At 34.5% G+C, this 18,585-nt stretch overlaps 1 protein-coding gene across 3 annotated transcripts in view; it reads right to left on the bottom strand.

The window, feature by feature from the left end:
- ZNF280C (zinc finger protein 280C) overlaps positions 1 to 18,585 on the bottom strand; it is a 48,907-nt gene that overhangs the window by 26,891 nt on the left and 3,431 nt on the right. Inside the window, exons 3-6 of one of the 3 annotated variants that reach the window (XM_017664745.3) lie at positions 15,589 to 15,732; positions 7,163 to 7,228; positions 6,927 to 7,063; positions 2,662 to 2,779 (exon numbers count right to left, since the gene is read on the bottom strand). In XM_017664745.3, the coding sequence (XP_017520234.3) occupies positions 2,662 to 2,779; positions 6,927 to 7,063; positions 7,163 to 7,228; positions 15,589 to 15,732 (465 nt within the window). The remainder of the gene's footprint in view (positions 1 to 2,661; positions 2,780 to 6,926; positions 7,064 to 7,162; positions 7,229 to 15,588; positions 15,733 to 18,585) is intronic. The other 2 variants (XM_017664746.3, XM_017664747.3) reach the window with 2 other exon arrangements.

Here is an 18,585-nt window from a genome sequence, read left to right as displayed (position 1 = left end):
ACAACTTATGAAATAAACTTTATGCAGGAAAATTCTAAAGGTGCTTTCAAATAAATACATAAAGAGGCATCATGAAAGAAGTCAGGCCAAAAAAAAAATCCTAAGCCCCTCCCTCCCAAAAGAAAAATTAAAGCACAGAGAATACTCTAAACTCATTTACTAAAACTGAATTTATTTTTAGATGCTTAAATACAGTTGAGCTTCTAAACATAAACAATTACTTTCAAAAAATTTAGAGAAACCTTTTAAAATATTTTTTAAAAAAGTAACTTTGGATGTCTAATGGAAAACTCAAGTTGATTCTTTTTCCACTTAACCTGACAGGTTTTAATTATCTTTTTATTCTCTATGTATAAAGTAGAAACAACTAATCTTGAATGTTAATACCTCTCATTCATATGAAAAGATACGGAATTAGTATAATGGTATTCAAACTATGTTTCCTCTGAGCCTAATGGTTCTGTTAGGGAATCAAGTGGCCATGTTAGATAGAGAAACTCTCCTTTACCTTTTCTTAAAACTCTCCTTTACCTTTATATAGAAACTCTATATAAAATTTTGTTGGGAGAGATTTCATTGCTAAAAATAATTTTGCATTTGAAAACCATCACCTTAAAAGTTAACAGATTTTGTAATTCAGGATATTTGCAAGAGAAGTGCAGCAATTTAGGCTATAAGCCAACCCAGCAAAAGTCCTTTTGAAAATAACACACAACTGTAACTTTGTGAGAAGGATTTTAAAATTGCACATGATATTTTAATTCTCCCAACTGTACACTAATAGGAAAAGCAGAATAGATATATGCCAGGAAAATAAGGATATTACATTAGCAGGCTCCTCTGTCAAATCTGTGTTTTATTCTTTGAGATAACAAATGATTTTTTCCATCTTCAAGCACATGATTACTGACATCTATACTGCAAGCACTTGGGACTGCTTTTTTTGAAATGACATGAACATTCTTCTCAGATGCTTAGGTTGCTTGAACAACCAGTGAGTGCTGGTGTTTTGGCAAATGGTTATCCAGCAGGTTATATAGTAAAACTAGATTGTTTTATACATAATTTTTAAAAGCATGACTAAATCTGCCAGTTAAGTAGAATCACTCTGAGCTCAATAGTATTAAATTCTGACTTCAACTTGTTTATATCTGTTGCCTTTGGCTTGTACTGTTCACTTTCCTTGACAGTGCCAATAAAACTCCTATTCTCATTCTTCAAAATCAAATTCAAATCCAACCTTCTCCAAGAACCATCTACGATCATCCTAGACAGGAGTCCATTAATCACGTTTCTGAACACATAGTGCATATGATGATTCATAAGTATCATTCTAGCAACTGTTTATTGTCAAGTCCTTTAAAATTTTAATGCATTTTTCACTTCTCACTTATCTCATTTTAGCCTCAAAAAAGCCCTGACATAAGCAGAGCAAGAATTAAAATTATATCTTCAACTGGCTGATTTCAGATCTGGAGAATGAATGTGAGAAAAATAAAAGTATGTTTTAATAATATGAGAAAACTGAGGTATAAAGAAGTTTGGTGACTTGATAGAGGCCTCAAAAATCTTCAGAGTGGAGACTCAAACCTGCATCTTCCTAATCAGCTATAACCCTATCTACCATTAGGGCCAACTTCTACTTCCTGCAGTATAAAAAAGAGTGAGACTCATTGTTTTTATACCCAGAAGCTTCAAGAATTCAGACTTTTTCTATGCATAAAGAACATGTGCCTTATAAAATTTGATTTCAGACAACCATTTAGTCTCCTTACTTATTTTGGTTCTTGGTCATTTTACTAACTAGATAAGTGACACTTGTGAATATCAAAACAACTATTATCAAAATGGGAAAATATTTTTGGCATACATATTACTATAATTTTTTTTCCATTTTGTTTTGGTAAATGGATATTGATTTGTTAGTAAACAATCACACATTTAAAAAATTCTCCTATAACTCTCTCCATTTAGTGAAATGTATCAAATTTGCTAATAAGGAAATAGTCATTTGATTATAGGGAATTTTCAACTAGATAAGATTCCTTTATGGCATACTCATTTATTTCAGGTTAATGAAGAACGTTGTTACAGTATACAATCAAAGAAGTGTAATTCTTCTTCATTTGGAAGTTTTCATTATTCCTTCAATGGATATTTACTAGTACTTAGGATGTGCAAACCATTATTTCTTTAGTACTGACATTTTACATGATACTACTCTATAATCATATTTAGCTATCACATCTACATTATTTATTTGGATAGAAAGACACAAGCCTAATAAAAAATCAACTTTAACCATGTACTTTTTCTCATACTAATGGCCTTCCAAATAATTAAAAAAATTTTAAACCATACTATCAGAGCATCAGAGCACTTCCCTGATTCACATTAAGATTTTTTAGTCCATAGCTGGTTCCAAGTGAGAATGAGCTCAAAGAACACATTAGCCAACTTAATAGAAGAAGAAGTTATATTATTAAATACAAGGTTATATAAAATCACCCAAAAGAGGCATTCAGGAACTATTAGCTTCCATCTTACAATATATGAAAAACTTATTAACATGAAGGTATGGGCTTCAAAATAGAAATTCATTTTATATGTATATTCATAAGGTCTGTTATTATTATATTTATAAAAAGTACAGAACCAAACCTTCTATAGGAGAAATAGTTGATTCCTGTTGGGTCAGTGGTATTGAAACCTGGGTCGAGTCAAACAATGAATCTGAAGAATCATCCAAGTCAACTTGTAATGTATTCTTCATAAAATCCTGTAAAAAGTTACAGTTATTTTGTTTCATAAACTTTTAGAAAGGTAAACTTAATACTATTAAGATAACCTCAATGATTCAATTACTAATAGGTTGTAAAACACAAAGGTAATTATTATTGTCAAAATCAGCATCTATTGGGTAAGGGATATATGAGAACTCTCTGGATTAGTTTTGTAATTTTTATGGAAATCTAAAATTAATTTGAAACAAAAAGTTAAATTAAAAAATAATGACAATATTATGGGCAAAGTAAAAGTTATATTTTGGTAAAACATTTCTGTAAGAAAATTTAAAAGTTCAGATCTTTTGATCTTATTATTCCAAATATTCTACTTCCAATAATTTATGCTAAGGAAATGAAAATGTTTAATGGAAAATTATTTGTAATAACAAAAAATTAAAGCCTATATGTCCAACAATGGAGAAATGGTTAAATAAATTAAATGACAGACTATTATGAAACATCATGTTTTTTGAGAAATATCGAATGATAAAGAAAAATGTTTTCAGTATAAAGTTCACTGAAAAAAGAGGAACAGATATTGATGTATATAGTCCTGATTTACAGACTTCTATATACCACACTAACCATCTGCAGAAAACAAAATAAAAATACAGTATGTATTCTATTCTGTTTCTTTTTTTACCCCCCTCATACATATGACCTTTATAATGGGAAATAAAGATCTTTCTTGCATATTTTGTACCTAAAAGTTGAGAGATAACCAGGTTTTAAGAATTTTACTTTGCTACAAAGTTTTCTTTGACGTGGTCTGGAAACAAGATGCTGAAGTCTAAATCATTCCATTCCTAGAATTTGAGGCCTAACATGAAGATTTCTGCGTTTGAGCTTTAATGTGTGTTATATAAAATCAATAAGGGCTATATGACTTAATTGTAACCGAACACAATCTTACTGCAAAGTAAATATTCTCTACAAATATTTGCAGTTAAAAAGGGAAGATATTCACTAGCAATTTCCAGAATAGTTCTTTAACAGAAGTTCCTTTAAATAAAGTTAAAAGTTTAAACCCTTTCCTAGGTCATAATTCTGGTCAATTATGTACGACCACTTCAGAGAATAGACCCATTATTCAACAAGTAACTTATTAAAATAATTCTCCAACTGGGAATCTTTTGTATCTTATAAAATAGCTCAGAAAGATACCAAAAATCGTAAGGTACAATAGATGATAGACTGAGATTCAGAAGATCTGTACATTTATTTAGCTATGGAACCTTGAGCAAGTCACTTGAGATTCACATTATTCACCGTTCCAAGTAAAATAACAGCCACCAATTATTCTCTATTTAAAATGTACTTGCCTTTTCCACAGTACACATATTAATCAAGTAGTTGATACAACAGTACTAATAAAGCCCTAATATTATTTCCCATTTATAAACAGGTAAAATAAAGTTAAGTATGGTTAAGTAAGGTTCCCAATACAGCTCATCTTGTTATTAATGATGTAGTAGGAATTAGAACCCAGATCTGCCTAATTACAAATCCTGTGCCCTTAAGCTGTATCACACTGACTTTAAAAGGGACAATAATAGTTATCTCATCTCACCCAAAAGAGTTGTTAAGGTAAACAGAATGAAAAAGTTTTTAAATGTCTGAGAAAATCCCCTTAAACGGGATTCTCTATTCATTTGTGAAGATATATCTGTATTCTCAACCCTGGCAGCACATTAGAATCATCCAGAGAGTTTTAAAAAAATCTAATATGTCTGGACTGACCCCAGACCAACAGAAAATCTCTATTTTTTAAAAGCTCCCTAGGATTGGGAACCTGACTGAGGAGCTTTGATTAAACAAAGATACCCACAGAAACAAAGATCTGCCTAATTACAAATCCTGTGCCCTTAAGCTGTATCACACTGACTTTAAAAGGCACAATAATAGTTATCTCACCCAAAAGAGTTCCTAAGGTAAACAGAATGAAAAAGTTTTTAAATGTCTGAGAAAATCCCCTTAAACGGGATTCTCTATTCATTTGTGAAGATATATCTGTATTCTCAACCCTGGCAGCACATTAGAATCATCCAGAGAGTTAAAAAAAAATCTAATATGTCTGGACTGACCCCAGACCAATAGAAAATCTCTATTTTTTAAAAGCTCCCTAGGATTGGGAACCTGACTGAGGAGCTTTGATTAAACAAAGATTCCCACAGAAACAAAGATCTGCCTAATTACAAATCCTGTGCCCTTAAGCTGTATCACACTGACTTTAAAAGGGACAATAATAGTTATCTCATCTCACCCAAAAGAGTTGTTAAGGTAAACAGAATGAAAAAGTTTTTAAATGTCTGAGAAAATCCCCTTAAACGGGATTCTCTATTCATTTGTGAAGATATATCTGTATTCTCAACCCTGGCAGCACATTAGAATCATCCAGAGAGTTAAAAAAAAATCTAATATGTCTGGACTGACCCCAGACCAATAGAAAATCTCTATTTTTTAAAAGCTCCCTAGGATTGGGAACCTGACTGAGGAGCTTTGATTAAACAAAGATTTCCACAGAAACAAAGAATTCTGAGTTTGAATGAACTCTAGTTTCTAACTTTTCTAATACAAAAGATACACTCCTACCCCCATCCCCCACCCCTGCCCCACTCCACTTTGTTATTCTTCATCCTTGGGTCCAAGGTAGGAATGATTTTCATCCATCTGCATTTAAATAATAATGTTTCTTTTTTTGTTTTTCCTAAATATTAAACAGCTTATGCTAGCATGAGAAAACGACTAAGTAGTCTTATTCCAGCTAAAATCAAACAACTTTTGCATTTTGGCAGCCTGCCAGCTTCAGGTAGGCATATAAAGTTTTTAAAAGCATTAAATAATAAGTACATATTGCCTTAAGCTGCTAAATTTGTGGTACTATTGTTATGCAGCAATAAATAAATAATACATGGTCCTTTGTCAGTCATCCTTTCAGGTAAAAATGGAATTTCATTTTTAAATAAGCAGCTAGTTCAGCTTATAACTCACTTAAGTGCTTTTCCTTAAAAAAAATCCTTCATGCTGCAGATACAGAAATACTTTTATATACTACCCATATCATCACACAGAATATTTAAAAATAAATGTACTCAAGGGTTGAGAGTTCATAAAATTAGTAACACTACAACTTCTTCAAGGATATTCTCAAGTAAAATGAAATTTTTCCATTTCTTCTTAGCTCTTGGTGATCACCAACACAAAAACTACTAGCATAGCTTGATGCCATGGCTCTGATTCATATTAAGGCACTGGAGTTTTACCCTCCATTGCTTTGGCATCATCAGTGCAAATGCTGACAGAGTGAAAAGGGCAAATGTCTTAAGAGTTGTTGCAACAACAGTTTTAGCCTCCCAGACCCCTGAGTTTCAGGGAACCCCAATTTTCTGTGGACTGCCATTGCTTTAAGGCAAGTTTCTATTCTTAAAAGTATATACTTAAATGTAGGGATGGATGTATGTATGTGCATATTTTAAAAATTCTGAACTAACCTGGACTGATATCCCAGATCCAGTATTTACCAGCTGTGTGGCCTTGAGTGAATTATTTAGCCTCTCTCTGAGCCTAAGCTTCCTCAGCTATCAAATGGGGATTATAATCCTACCTACCCCACAAGTAAATTATATGAATTAAATGAGATTAATTCAATGTACAGCATTTGGAATAAAGGCCCATATTAACAGACTAAGAAATGTTATGCATTACCATTGTCTATTACTTCAGTTAAAAGTTTGAAAAACTAAGCTATAAAGGTATGTTTTCAGAATAAACAGCAACAATAACCTCAGAACAACCTTCCCAATTAAGAATACTTGGTTTAGTCTACTATCTTAAGAATTTTGCCATTGTAGAATATTCATTACTAATTGTACCTTTTTAGTCACCTTTAGATAGAATAGTTTTCAATATTATAACTATTGAATTTAAGCATATTACCTGACTTATTGACAGACTGGATAGTTAGTTCCCGCTGTTATTACTTAGGGTATTAGTTGAGCTATTATAAAGATGGTGATATTTTCTGATAGTGATTATACTTCTACTGGAATGGTGACTACTTATGATAGTTCACAATTCTAACTGGGTACTATAATATCCAATATGTCCCTGAGCTAATTGTGTAGTTTCAAAAACACTTACAGGTTTAGACATGCTCTGAAGAGTAACAGAGCCCTGTGAAGACTTAGATTTACGATGAATTCTAGACAAGGAAGCCACTGGCCTGGCTTTTGGATCTTTGCGGTGTTGAGCTGTAGGCTTCAATGCATCATCGTCACCTGTGTTTTAAAATTACACAGTATATTGAATATTTTTCTATATAACCAATTTCATCAAAATATTTCACTTTAAAATTAAGTAGTACAATAATACTATACCTTGGCTGAGTGTCTCATCATTTATTCCCTTTGAAGGTGACCTGGGGTTACCTCTGTTCAAAATATCTATAAAAATTATATTTGTTTCAAAATTTGTCATTTGAATGAAACACATATTAAGATATAATAGGAAAAAATTTCCAAAAGTATATCCATATACAACCAATACTTAAATTGTTATATATAGACTTGGATTCCTGTGACTCAAAGTCAAACCCTTCCGCAATGCCCATGCCACATTCATGTCCCTAAAAGCCTGAACATTTCATTATGGGCAAGCTGATTGGATTATCTGTACCATTATTCTTGAGTTCAGAAAGGGAAACCACCATAGACTGCAGACTAAATTAAACCTAGAGTTTGCCACAGTATCTCAATACTAAGCCAAAAGCCAATCCAAGCATGATATGACCCTTGGGCTCACTTTAACATTGCTCACTCTCATACCCATGTGAACCCATAATTTCTAGGCTATTGAGGAGTCAAATGAAAATTTGGAAGAATAGAGAGTTGCCTAAAATTGCTAATCAGGGAAAGGTACAAACTATAAGGAAATCCCATAAAACCTCAAAAAATTTCCTTTCTTCCCTCTTAATAGAAAAGAACCAGATTTCATGAAATAATTCTATAAATGTTCACACAAAAGTAGGGTTGTTTTATGATAATGAAAATGCAGTGCCCTATGACTAAGTACTATAGAAGACTTCTAGGAGAAAAATCTGCTCATTCAAATAACTCGATATTATTTTCATTCAGAAATTCAAGATAAGTTTTTACTCAAGCCATGAAAGAGCTATTATGATAGTACTTTCTGTTACTGTAGTCTATCAAACATAAGTTTTTATCCCCACCCCACCCTCATGGTAGTTTTATATAAATATTTAGCTCTTGTTCTAATGCTAATAATAGTTTATGGCTTACACATAAAACATCAACAAAATCATTTAAATTCTGAGTTAATTCAGAAGAGAAATTTCACTGAGGTCAGCTTTCTTTTTGATAGAATCACTTAAAATAATAATAGTTTATGGCTTACACATAAAACATCAACAAAATCATTTAAATTCTGAGTTAATTCAGAAGAGAAATTTCACTGAGGTCAGCTTTCTTTTTGATAGAATCACTTAAAACTAATGTACATTGTTCTAGTTGAACATTCATTAACAGTCATTTACAATTCATATAAATCCAACTTGAACTGTCATGCTTTCAATAAGATTATTTGATAATTTTGAAATATGGTAGTATTTCAGTGTAAAAATAATCACAATGGCTAAGAAACAATAATTAGGAGAATATAATATTCTGTTGTGCATCAGCAACAAACATGCCAACATGCTTAGTTCATTTTATAACTGAAGGGGTATTCCACTTAGCCCCTCTCAATTTGCCATACGATATGAAATTGAAAATTAAATTAAATTTTTCCACCTCTGATAAAACTGAATAGAAGTGCCATTCCTAGTTTATAGTCAAGAGAAGCAAGAACTAGGCTTTCAGAAAATTAAAACTTGTCTCATAACCACACTATTATACATTGCCATGCAAAATAAAAAACACTGGTATGCTGGCTACATTCTTTAGTAAATTCTCCTGGTTTAAAAAAAGTAAATATAATGGGAAAGAATCTGTCTCCTCTTTCTTCCCTGAAATTCAGTATGTTGTTCCCCTGCACTTCACACATTTTTTGGTTGAACATTTTACAAGTATCATCAATATCTTCACTTTAGCATTGTAACAACATCAAGTCTACTTACTCCAACTGAAATCTAATAATCCACAAGGGCACTGGACAAGTTCTGCTAGAAAGCCATGAGGATTAAGTGTGCTGACTACTTATATTGTCCATGTACAATGGCTGAAGACTAGACTCTCCCTCCTTCATGAATATAATCAAGAGCTGCTGAAAGATGGGTGTGGCTAAAAACTACACAGACCAGAGATTGTATAATCACGCAGTGCCTGTTCATTTTGTAGCCATGAATCAAGATGATACAATGATGAAGCAGTTGTCTGGATGCGATAACCCCTATCAGAGACTAAAACAAACTTGTTTAGTGCTCTGATATTTTAAATAAAACATTCAGACAATTCTTTTCTAGGTACATTTGGGCTTAAGGGAGAAAAAGAAAACTAACAAATAAAAATAAATAGGTAAATAGGCTACTTGGCTCCACTAAAAATTATGATTTCTAATCTAACAAAGCCTACAATGCTGTGAGGTAATCTTCACTTTTCATTAATATTTCCCTTTTCTCTCGTATGAGACTTTAAACTCTCACCTCCTTACTCAAGTCTACAATCACATCCTCCCTGTAAATCTCACCAATTCTTACCCCTCTATGCTCCCTCTCACCTCTAACTCCTTACAGAGTGACAAGGACATGTAAGATAGCCTGCAGGTGTTTCCATTAGAAACAACATCTTATAAAACTTTACTTCACTGGGGGAAATAGATTAAAGATGGCGGCATGAGAGGTGAGACAGAGGCTTCCTCCTAAAACTGCATACAAATCGAAAATATAGTTGGTGCAACTAATCCTGAGAGAGCAACAGGGAAGAGGACTACGCCAGACTGCATACACCTGGAAAAAAGAGCAGACCTCATGGAACAGGGTAATGTACCAAAGCTGTGTCCCGGTGGGACCCAAGCCCTTCCTGCAGCCCAGCTCACCAGCAGGAGGAAGAGAAATGGAGCAGGGAGGGAGTGGAAGGCCTGGGACTGCTGAATACCTAGCTCTGGAGATCTGCTCTGGGAGCACAAACCTACATTTCATGGTGCTTTCATGATACTCGCGTGACTATGGGGTTGGAAAGCTAAGACAGGCAGAATTCCTGGAGAGACTAAGATTCCAGCCACTTGTGGAAAGCAGGAATCCATATTCAGCTGCTCTGGGACAAAACCTTATACCTGTGTGCTCGGCCCACTGGTTCAGGCAGTAGAGACAGGCACAGCAGCCGGGAAGCAGGAAACAGCTCTTTCCTTCCCCCCAGGCACCAACACTGCTCCCCTGTGACCCCCAACATTGTTTCAGGGGCTGAGCAGCTTCAGAGAGTAGAGCTTTGGGACACTAGAGGGTGCCATATACAAATATGAAACCCCAAAGGAACCTGGTCCAGAGTAATATTAATATAACTTCGGAGAAAGATTTAAATGACATGGACCTTATGACCCTTCCTGAAAGGGAGTTCAAAATAAAAATTATCAAGAAGCTAATGGAGGTATGAAAGATATCCAAGAACTCAGGAATGAATTCAGGTCGGAGATCCAATCATTGAAGAGCACATTGGAGGGTTTTAAAAGCAGGTTGGATACGGTGGAGGAAACGATAAATGAAACAGAAACTAGAGAAGAGGAATACAAAGAAGCTGAGCCACAGAGAGAAAAAAGGATCTCTAAGAATGAAAGAATATTGAGAGAACTGTGTGACCAATCCAGATGGAACAATATTCGCATTATAAGGATACCAGAAGAAGAAGAGAGAGAGAAAGGGATAGAAAATGTCTTTAAGGAGGTAATTGGTGAAAACTTCTCCAATCTGGGGAAGGACATAGTCTCTTAGGCCATGGAGATCCACAGATCTCCCAACACAGGGACCCAAGGAAGACAACAACAAGACACATAGTAATAAAATTGGCAAAGATCAAGGATAAGGACAGACTATTAAAAGCAGCCAGAGAGAGAAATAAGACATACAAAGGAAAGCCCATCAGGCTAACATCAGACTTCTCAGCAGAAACCTTACAGGCCAGAAGGGAGTGGCATGATGTATTTAATGCCATGAAGCAGAAGGGCCTGGAACCAAGATTACTTTATCTGGCAAGATTATCATTTAAATTTGAAGGAGGGATTAAACAATTTCCAGATAAGCAAAAGCTGAGAGAATTTACCTCCCACAAACCATCTCTACGGTCTATTTTGGAGGGACTGCTATAGATGGAAGTGTTGCTAAGGTTGAATAGCTGTCACCAGAGGTACTAAAACCACAGTAAAGAAAGTAGAACAGCTAATTACTAAGCAAATGCAAAATTGAATTAACTATCCCCAAAGTCAATCAAGGGATAGACAATGAATACAGAATATGATACCTAATATATAAAGAATGGAGGAGGAAGAAAAAGGAGGAGAAAAAGAAAAGAACCTGTAGATTGCATTTGTAATGGCATATTAAGTGAGTTAAGTTAGACCTTAGTAAGGAAGTTAACCTTGAACCTTTGGTAACCACAAATCTAAAGCCTGCAATGGCAATAAGTACATACCTATTGATAATCACCCTAAATGTAAATGGACTGAATGCACCAATTGAAAGACATACAGTCATTGAATGGATAAAAAAACAAGACCCATCTATATGCTGCCTGCAGGAGACTCACTTTAAACCCAAAGACATACACAGACTAAAAGTGAAGGGATGGAAAAAGATATTTCATGCAACTAACAGAGAGAAAAAAGCAGTAGTTGCAGTACTTGTATCAGACAAAATGGACTTCAAAACACAGAAAGTAACAAGAGACAAAGAAGGACATTATATAATGATAAAGGGGTCAATCCAACAAGAACATATAACCATTATAAATATCTATGCTCCCAACAGAGGAGCACCAACATATGTGAAACAAATACTAACAGAATTCAAAGGGGAAATAGAAAGCAATGTATTCATTCTAGGAGACTTCAACACTCCACTCACTCTGAAGGACAGATCAACCAGACAGAAGATAAGTAAGGAGACAGAGGCACTGAACAACACAATAGAACAGATGGACCTAACAGACATCTACAGAACTCTACACCCAAAAGCAACAGAATACACATTCTTCTCAAGTGTACATGGAACATTTTCAAGAATAGATCATATACTAGGCCACAAAAAGAGCCTCAGTAAACTCAAAAAGACTGAAATTGTACCAACCAGTATCTCAGACCACAAAGGTATGAAACTAGAAATTACACAAAGAAAATGAAAAATTCCACAAACACACTGAGGCTTCACAACATGCGCCTAAATAACCAATGGATCAATGACCAAATAAAAACAGAGATCAAGCAATATATGGAGACAAATGACAACAATAATTCAACGCCACAAAAAATCTGTGGGATGCAGCCAAGGCTGTGCTAAGAGGAAAGTATATTGCAATATAGGCCTATCTCAAAAAAGAACAATCCCATATAAGCAGTCTAAACTCACAATTAATGAAACTAGAAAAAGAAGAACAAATGAGGCCCAAAGTCAGTAGAAGGAGGGAGATAATAAAGACTAGAGCAGAAATAAATAAAATTGAGAAGAATAAAACAATAGAAAGAATCAATGAAAGCAAGAGCTGGTTCTTCGAGAAAATAAACAAAATAGATAAATCCCTAGCCAGACTTATCAAGAAAAAAAGAGAGTCTACTTACATAAACAGAATCAGAAATGAGAAAGGAAAAATCACTACAGACACCACAGAAATACAAAGAAGTATTAGAGAATACTATGAAAAACTATATGCTAACAAACTGGACAACCTAGAAGAAACGGACAACTTCCTAGAAAAATACAACCTTCCAAGGCTGATCAAGGAAGAAACAGAAAATCTGAACAGACCAATTACCAGCAAGAAAATTGAACTGGTAACCAAAAACCTACCTAAGAACAAAACCTCTGGACCAGATGGCTTCACTGTTGCATTTTATCAAACATTTAGTAAAGACCTAATACCCATTCTCCTTAAAGATATCCAAAATATAGAAGAGGAGGGAATACTTCCAAACTCATTCTATGAGGCCAGCATCACTGTAATACCAAAACCAGGCAAGACACCACAAAAAAAGAAAATTACAAACCAATATCCCCGATGAACATAGATGCAAAAATACTCAACAAAATATTATCAAACCAAATTCAAAAATACATCAAAAAAGATCATCCATCATGATCAAGTAGGATTTATGCCAGGGATGCAAGGATGGTACAACATTCGAAAATCCATCAACATCATCCACCACATCAACAAAAAGAAGGACCAAAACCACACGATCATCTCCATAGATGCTGAAAAAGCATTTGACACAGTTCAACATCCATTCATGATAAAATCTCTCAACAAAATGGGTATAGAGGGCAAGTACCTCAACATAATAAAGGCCATATATGACAAACCCACAGCCAACATTATACTTAACAGCGAGAAGCTGAAAGCTTTTCCTTTAAGATCGGGAACAAGACAAGGATGCCCACTCTCCCCACTTCTATTCAACATAGTACTGGAGGTCCTAGCCATGGCAATCAGACAACACAAAGAAATAAAAGGCATCCAGATTGGCAAGGAAGAAGTTAAACTGTCCCTATTTGCAGAAGACATGATACTGTAGATAAAAATCCCTAAAGAATCCACTCCAAAACTACTAGATCTAATATCTGAATTTAGCAAAGTTGCAGGATACAAAATTAATACACAGAAATCTGTGGCATTCCTATACACTAACAATGAACTAGCAGAGATATAAATCAGGAAAAGAATTCCATTCATAATTGCATCAGAAAGAATAAAATACCTAGGAATGAACCTAACCAAGGAAGTGAAAGACTTATACTCTGAAAACTACAAGACACTCATGAGAGAAATTAAAGAAGATACCAATAAATGGAAACACAACCCGTGCTCATGGATAGGAAGAATTAATATTGTCAAAATGGCCAAACTGCCTAAAGCAAGCTATAGATTCAATGCAATTCCCATCAAAATACCAACAGCATTCTTCAACAAACTAGAGAAAATTGTCCTAAAATTCATATGGAACCACAAAAGACCTCGAATAGCCAAAGCAATCCTGAGAAGGAAGAATAAAGAAGGGGGAACTATGCTCCCCAACTTCAAGCTCTACTACAAAGCCACAGTAATCAAGACAATTTGGTACTGGCACAAGAACAGAGCCACAGACCAGTGGAACAGACTAGAGAGCCCTGATATAAATCCAACCATATATGGTCAATTAATATATGAGAAAGGAGCCATAGACATACAATAGGGAAATGACAGCCTCTTCAACAGCTGGTGTTGGCAAAACTGGACATCTACATGCAAGAGAATGAAACTGGATTATTATTTAACCCCATACACAAAAGTAAACTCGAAATGGATTAAAGACTTGAATGTAAGTCATGAAACCATAAAACTCTTAGAAGACAACATAGGCAAAGATCTCCTGAATATAAGCATGAGCAACTTCTTCCTGAACCCATCTGCTCAAGGAAGGGAAACAAAAGCAAAAATGAACTCATGAGACTACATCAAACTAAAAAGTTTTGGTATGGCAAAGTACATCATCAACAAAACAAGGCATCCTACAGTATGGGAGAATATATTTGTAAATGACATATCTGACAAGGGGTTAACATCCAAAATATATACAGAACTTACATGCCTCAACACCCAAAAAGGCAAATAACCCGATTAACAAATGGGCAGAGGATATGAAGAGACAGTTCTCCAAAAAAGAAATTCAGATGGCCAACAGACACATGAAAAGATGCTCCACATCACTAATCACCAGGGAAATGCAAATTAAAACCACAATGAGATATCACCTCACACCAGTAAGGATGGCCAGCATCGAAAAGTCTAAGAACAACAAATGCTGGCGAGGATGCGGAAGAGGGGAACCCTCCTACCCTGCTGGTGGGAATGTAAGCTAGTTCAACCATTGTGGAAAGCAATATGGAGGTTCCTCAAAAAACTAAAAATAGAAATACCATTTGACCCGGGAATCCCACTCCTTGGAATTTGCCCAAAGAATACAACTTCTCAGATTCAAAAAGACATATGCACCCCTATGTTTATCACAGCACTTTTTACAATAGCCAAGATATGGAAGCAACCTAAGTGTATATCAGTAGATGAATGGATAAAGAAGTGGTATATATATACAATGGAATACTATTCAGCTATAAGAAAAGAAACAAATCCTACCATTTGCAACAAAATGGATGGAGCTGGAGGACATTATGCTCAGTGAAATAAGCCAGGCAGAGAAAGACAAATGCCAAATTATTTTCCTCATTTGTGGAGTATAACAATGAAGCAAAACTGAAGGAACAAAATGGCAGCAGACTCAGAGACTCCAAGAATGAACTAGTGGTTACCAAAGGGGAGGGGTGTGGGAGTGCAGGTGGGGAGGGAGGGAGAAGGGGATTGAGGGGTATTATGTTTAGTACACATGGTGTGGGGGATCACGAGGAGAACAGTGTAGCACAGAGAAGCCACATAGTTGATCTGTGGCATCTTACTACACTGATGGACAGTGACTGCATTGGGGTATTGGTGGGGACTTGATAATATGGGTAAATGTAGTAACCACTTTGTTTTTTCATGTGAAATCTTCATAAGAGTGTATATCAATCATACCTTAATAAAAAAAAACTTCACTGAAAGTAAATGCTTACTGGAAATAGCTGGTTGTGAACTTAATCTCTCTCCCACAAGGATCAGCTCATCATCATTTTCATCCCGACTTTCTTCTACTTTATTTTGCCATGGATCTAGATCTTCTTCACATTCTATGAAGAAGTCTGCCATTTTTGGGTTACCTAATTTTCAAAAGGAGAGCAGTAAATTAAAAAAATAATTTTTCAGTACAAATAATGATATTTAAGATGTACTTTGATAATCCTAATAGCAATTACTGATTGATATTTGTAGTCAGTACATGGTAGCACAAGTAAGAAATTCAACCTCTAAGATCTAGACAAGTAAAAATTAAGCTAGCTAGCTAGATAGTGGATGACAATAGTTATTTGCAGTGGCCAATCCATTTTAGAAAAAATCAAATCCAGTCCAAGTGAGTTTCAGTTTTACAACTAGAGTATGGTTATTATCTATGAAAACTATTTTACCTATTATCTTAGAAACCCCCACAGACTTCTGTATTAACAAAAGGGAGATAAACTAAGAATAAGAGGCAACAGGTGGGAGATATACTAAAACAGAACCAGAAGGATACCAGGCACAGAGCAAAGCAGGGATGCAGTGTTTTGCTCTACAATGACAATAGGGGAATTAAGCGAGCCTTATTCCATCCTAGGACAGATTAGACATTTCTCACCTGAGGAAACTAAGTAAAGAACATACCGCGAATACCACCAGCCTACAAGTGCTGACTAAGCACACAGAGCTCCTAGGAAACATTTTAGTGCCTCATTCATAAGTATGGACAGATAACCAATGAGCTCCAGAAATGTGACTGAACTATTCAATGTGAAAGGTCAAAGTGATAAAACAGACCAAGAAATCTTAAAGAAAACAGATAATGAAGAGCACAGGAGAAAATATTAGAATGAAATTAGCATTTTTAGAGAGATAAGAATGTTATAAGAGTAACATTCAGGAAGAAAAGATTTAAAATAAGATAGGCAAAATTCAGTTAAAAAAATAAAATGCCAAATATGAGTAAATGTTCCATAAGTGGAACTAAAATACAAACAAAAAAATATATATATATAATAGTGAAGACAAGATTGTTAGAAAATCAGTTTTGAAGGTACAATTCACCTAACACAAGTCCCAGAAAAAGAAGAGAAAAAAAGGAGAGGGATTTAGTCAAAAGAAGAAATATTTCTAGTTCTAAATGACATAGATTACCAGATTGAAAGGCAGGTCATTTCATGTGAAACCTTTGTAACAGTGTATATCAATTACACCTTAATAAAAAATTTAAAAAGAAAAAGAAAAAGAAAAAAAATTGTAACATAAAAAAATAAGAAAGGCAGGCCAGCACCTGGCACAATGATAAGAAAAAAAAAAGAGCCTAAATACAGTAGGAGGATATATCATGAAATTTCAGAACACTGAAGATACCAGTTTTAGATAACCTATAATCTCTCAGAGAGAGGGAAAGTTAAAATAATGCTTTCAAAAGTCTTAGCAAAAATAATTTTCTGTTTAGAATTCTATGCCCAGGCAAGATTTTCAACCAGAAGTACCTATTCATTCATCAAGAAGACCAGCAACATCAACAAAATTTAGCTCCCACTCACCCTTTTTTCCTTAGAAGAATCCACCACAATATGAGACTTAAGAAGGGGGAAGAGAGAGGATGCAGAAAACATGACATTCAACACAATACAAAGACAAAGGAAAGTCCCAGGACAGAAGCTATTCAGTAGGTCTAGAGAGCAACCAGCCAGAGTAGAGCAGGAGCATATTACTCTCAGGAGGAATGTCTCTGGGAGACCACATACATACAAAGATTAAAAATTAAGTTGTTAGATTACCTGACAAGTTTTACCTTGTACAACATCAGTTAAGTGGCTACAGAAGGCTACAGAGTTGGCTATAGATTTAAATAAAATATAACAAATTTTTTAAAATGAAGAATTTTAATTAAAAAAGCGTTTTAAAAAAGAGAAAAAAGGAAAGGTATCCATAACATATTACTACCAGAGTACTATGCTCATCAGTGAACAATATTTATTATGGTCATCATTATAAAAACATCAAATATGATTTAACTAAAAATTGAGATATAACTACCTTGGGAAATTGAGATATAACTACCTTGGGGGGAAGATGTTAGTGTAAGAAAACTAAAATCCTCATATTCCTTGATAGAAAAATCATGTGATTCAAGAGACAGTGATGTATATGCATGGTTTAAAATTTCAAAAATACAGATATAATTATTAGAAAAACAGCTAAACTGTTGAAAGTGGATGTCTTAAAAAAGAGGGACTATATAGGGCCAAAACACATGCACACCCATGTGCACACTCCTCTCTCTTGTTCTCTGTCACCCTTCAAAACACTGTTAATATGCAGTTTATAACTTTAATATTGTCTTTTTGAAACCATTCATGTATTGTTTTGATTAAAAAATGTATTGAGGGAGCACCTAAATTAAAATCATAGCAAGGAGGATGGATACAAGTGGTGCTAGATAGGTGCAGTGAGATGTGGATGGGGGAACAACTGAAAAACAAAACAAAACAACTCTAGGGTCTAGCTGTGGCAACGACATCTTTTTATAAACAATGATATCTTTATCTTTTAAACGCAGTAATTTCTAAAGGTAATTTTACTAGATAAAAATAATTTCATTTCTTGTCAAAATTAAAAGGTTCCATGTGGAAACAATGATTTGGAGATGGCATATAAAACACCTTAACAAATCGGTGCTATTCCTTAAAAAAATTTTAAACTTAATTTCCTCTTCTATACAGATATGCCAAAATCATTTCTTGGCATAATGTTGTTTAATGTTTAGTAGTCCACCTACATTAAAACAAAACAAAAACCTTCCCAGCCTCCCAAATGTAACTAATTTTATGAACTGCCTCCCTTCTTTTCTAAACTATACTTTAAATATATATACAGAATGTTCTAAATCAAATAATTCAAAGCATAATTCATAATTTGGCATATAAGTATTCTGAATACTTGAAAAC

The sequence above is a fragment of the Manis javanica genome, chromosome X (genome assembly GCF_040802235.1).
Source record: "Manis javanica isolate MJ-LG chromosome X, MJ_LKY, whole genome shotgun sequence".
In the NCBI taxonomy this organism is placed as follows: Eukaryota; Metazoa; Chordata; class Mammalia; order Pholidota; family Manidae; genus Manis; species Manis javanica.
The sequence above is the reverse complement of the archived record's forward strand: the minus strand, read 5'-3'. Positions and strand labels throughout refer to the sequence as shown.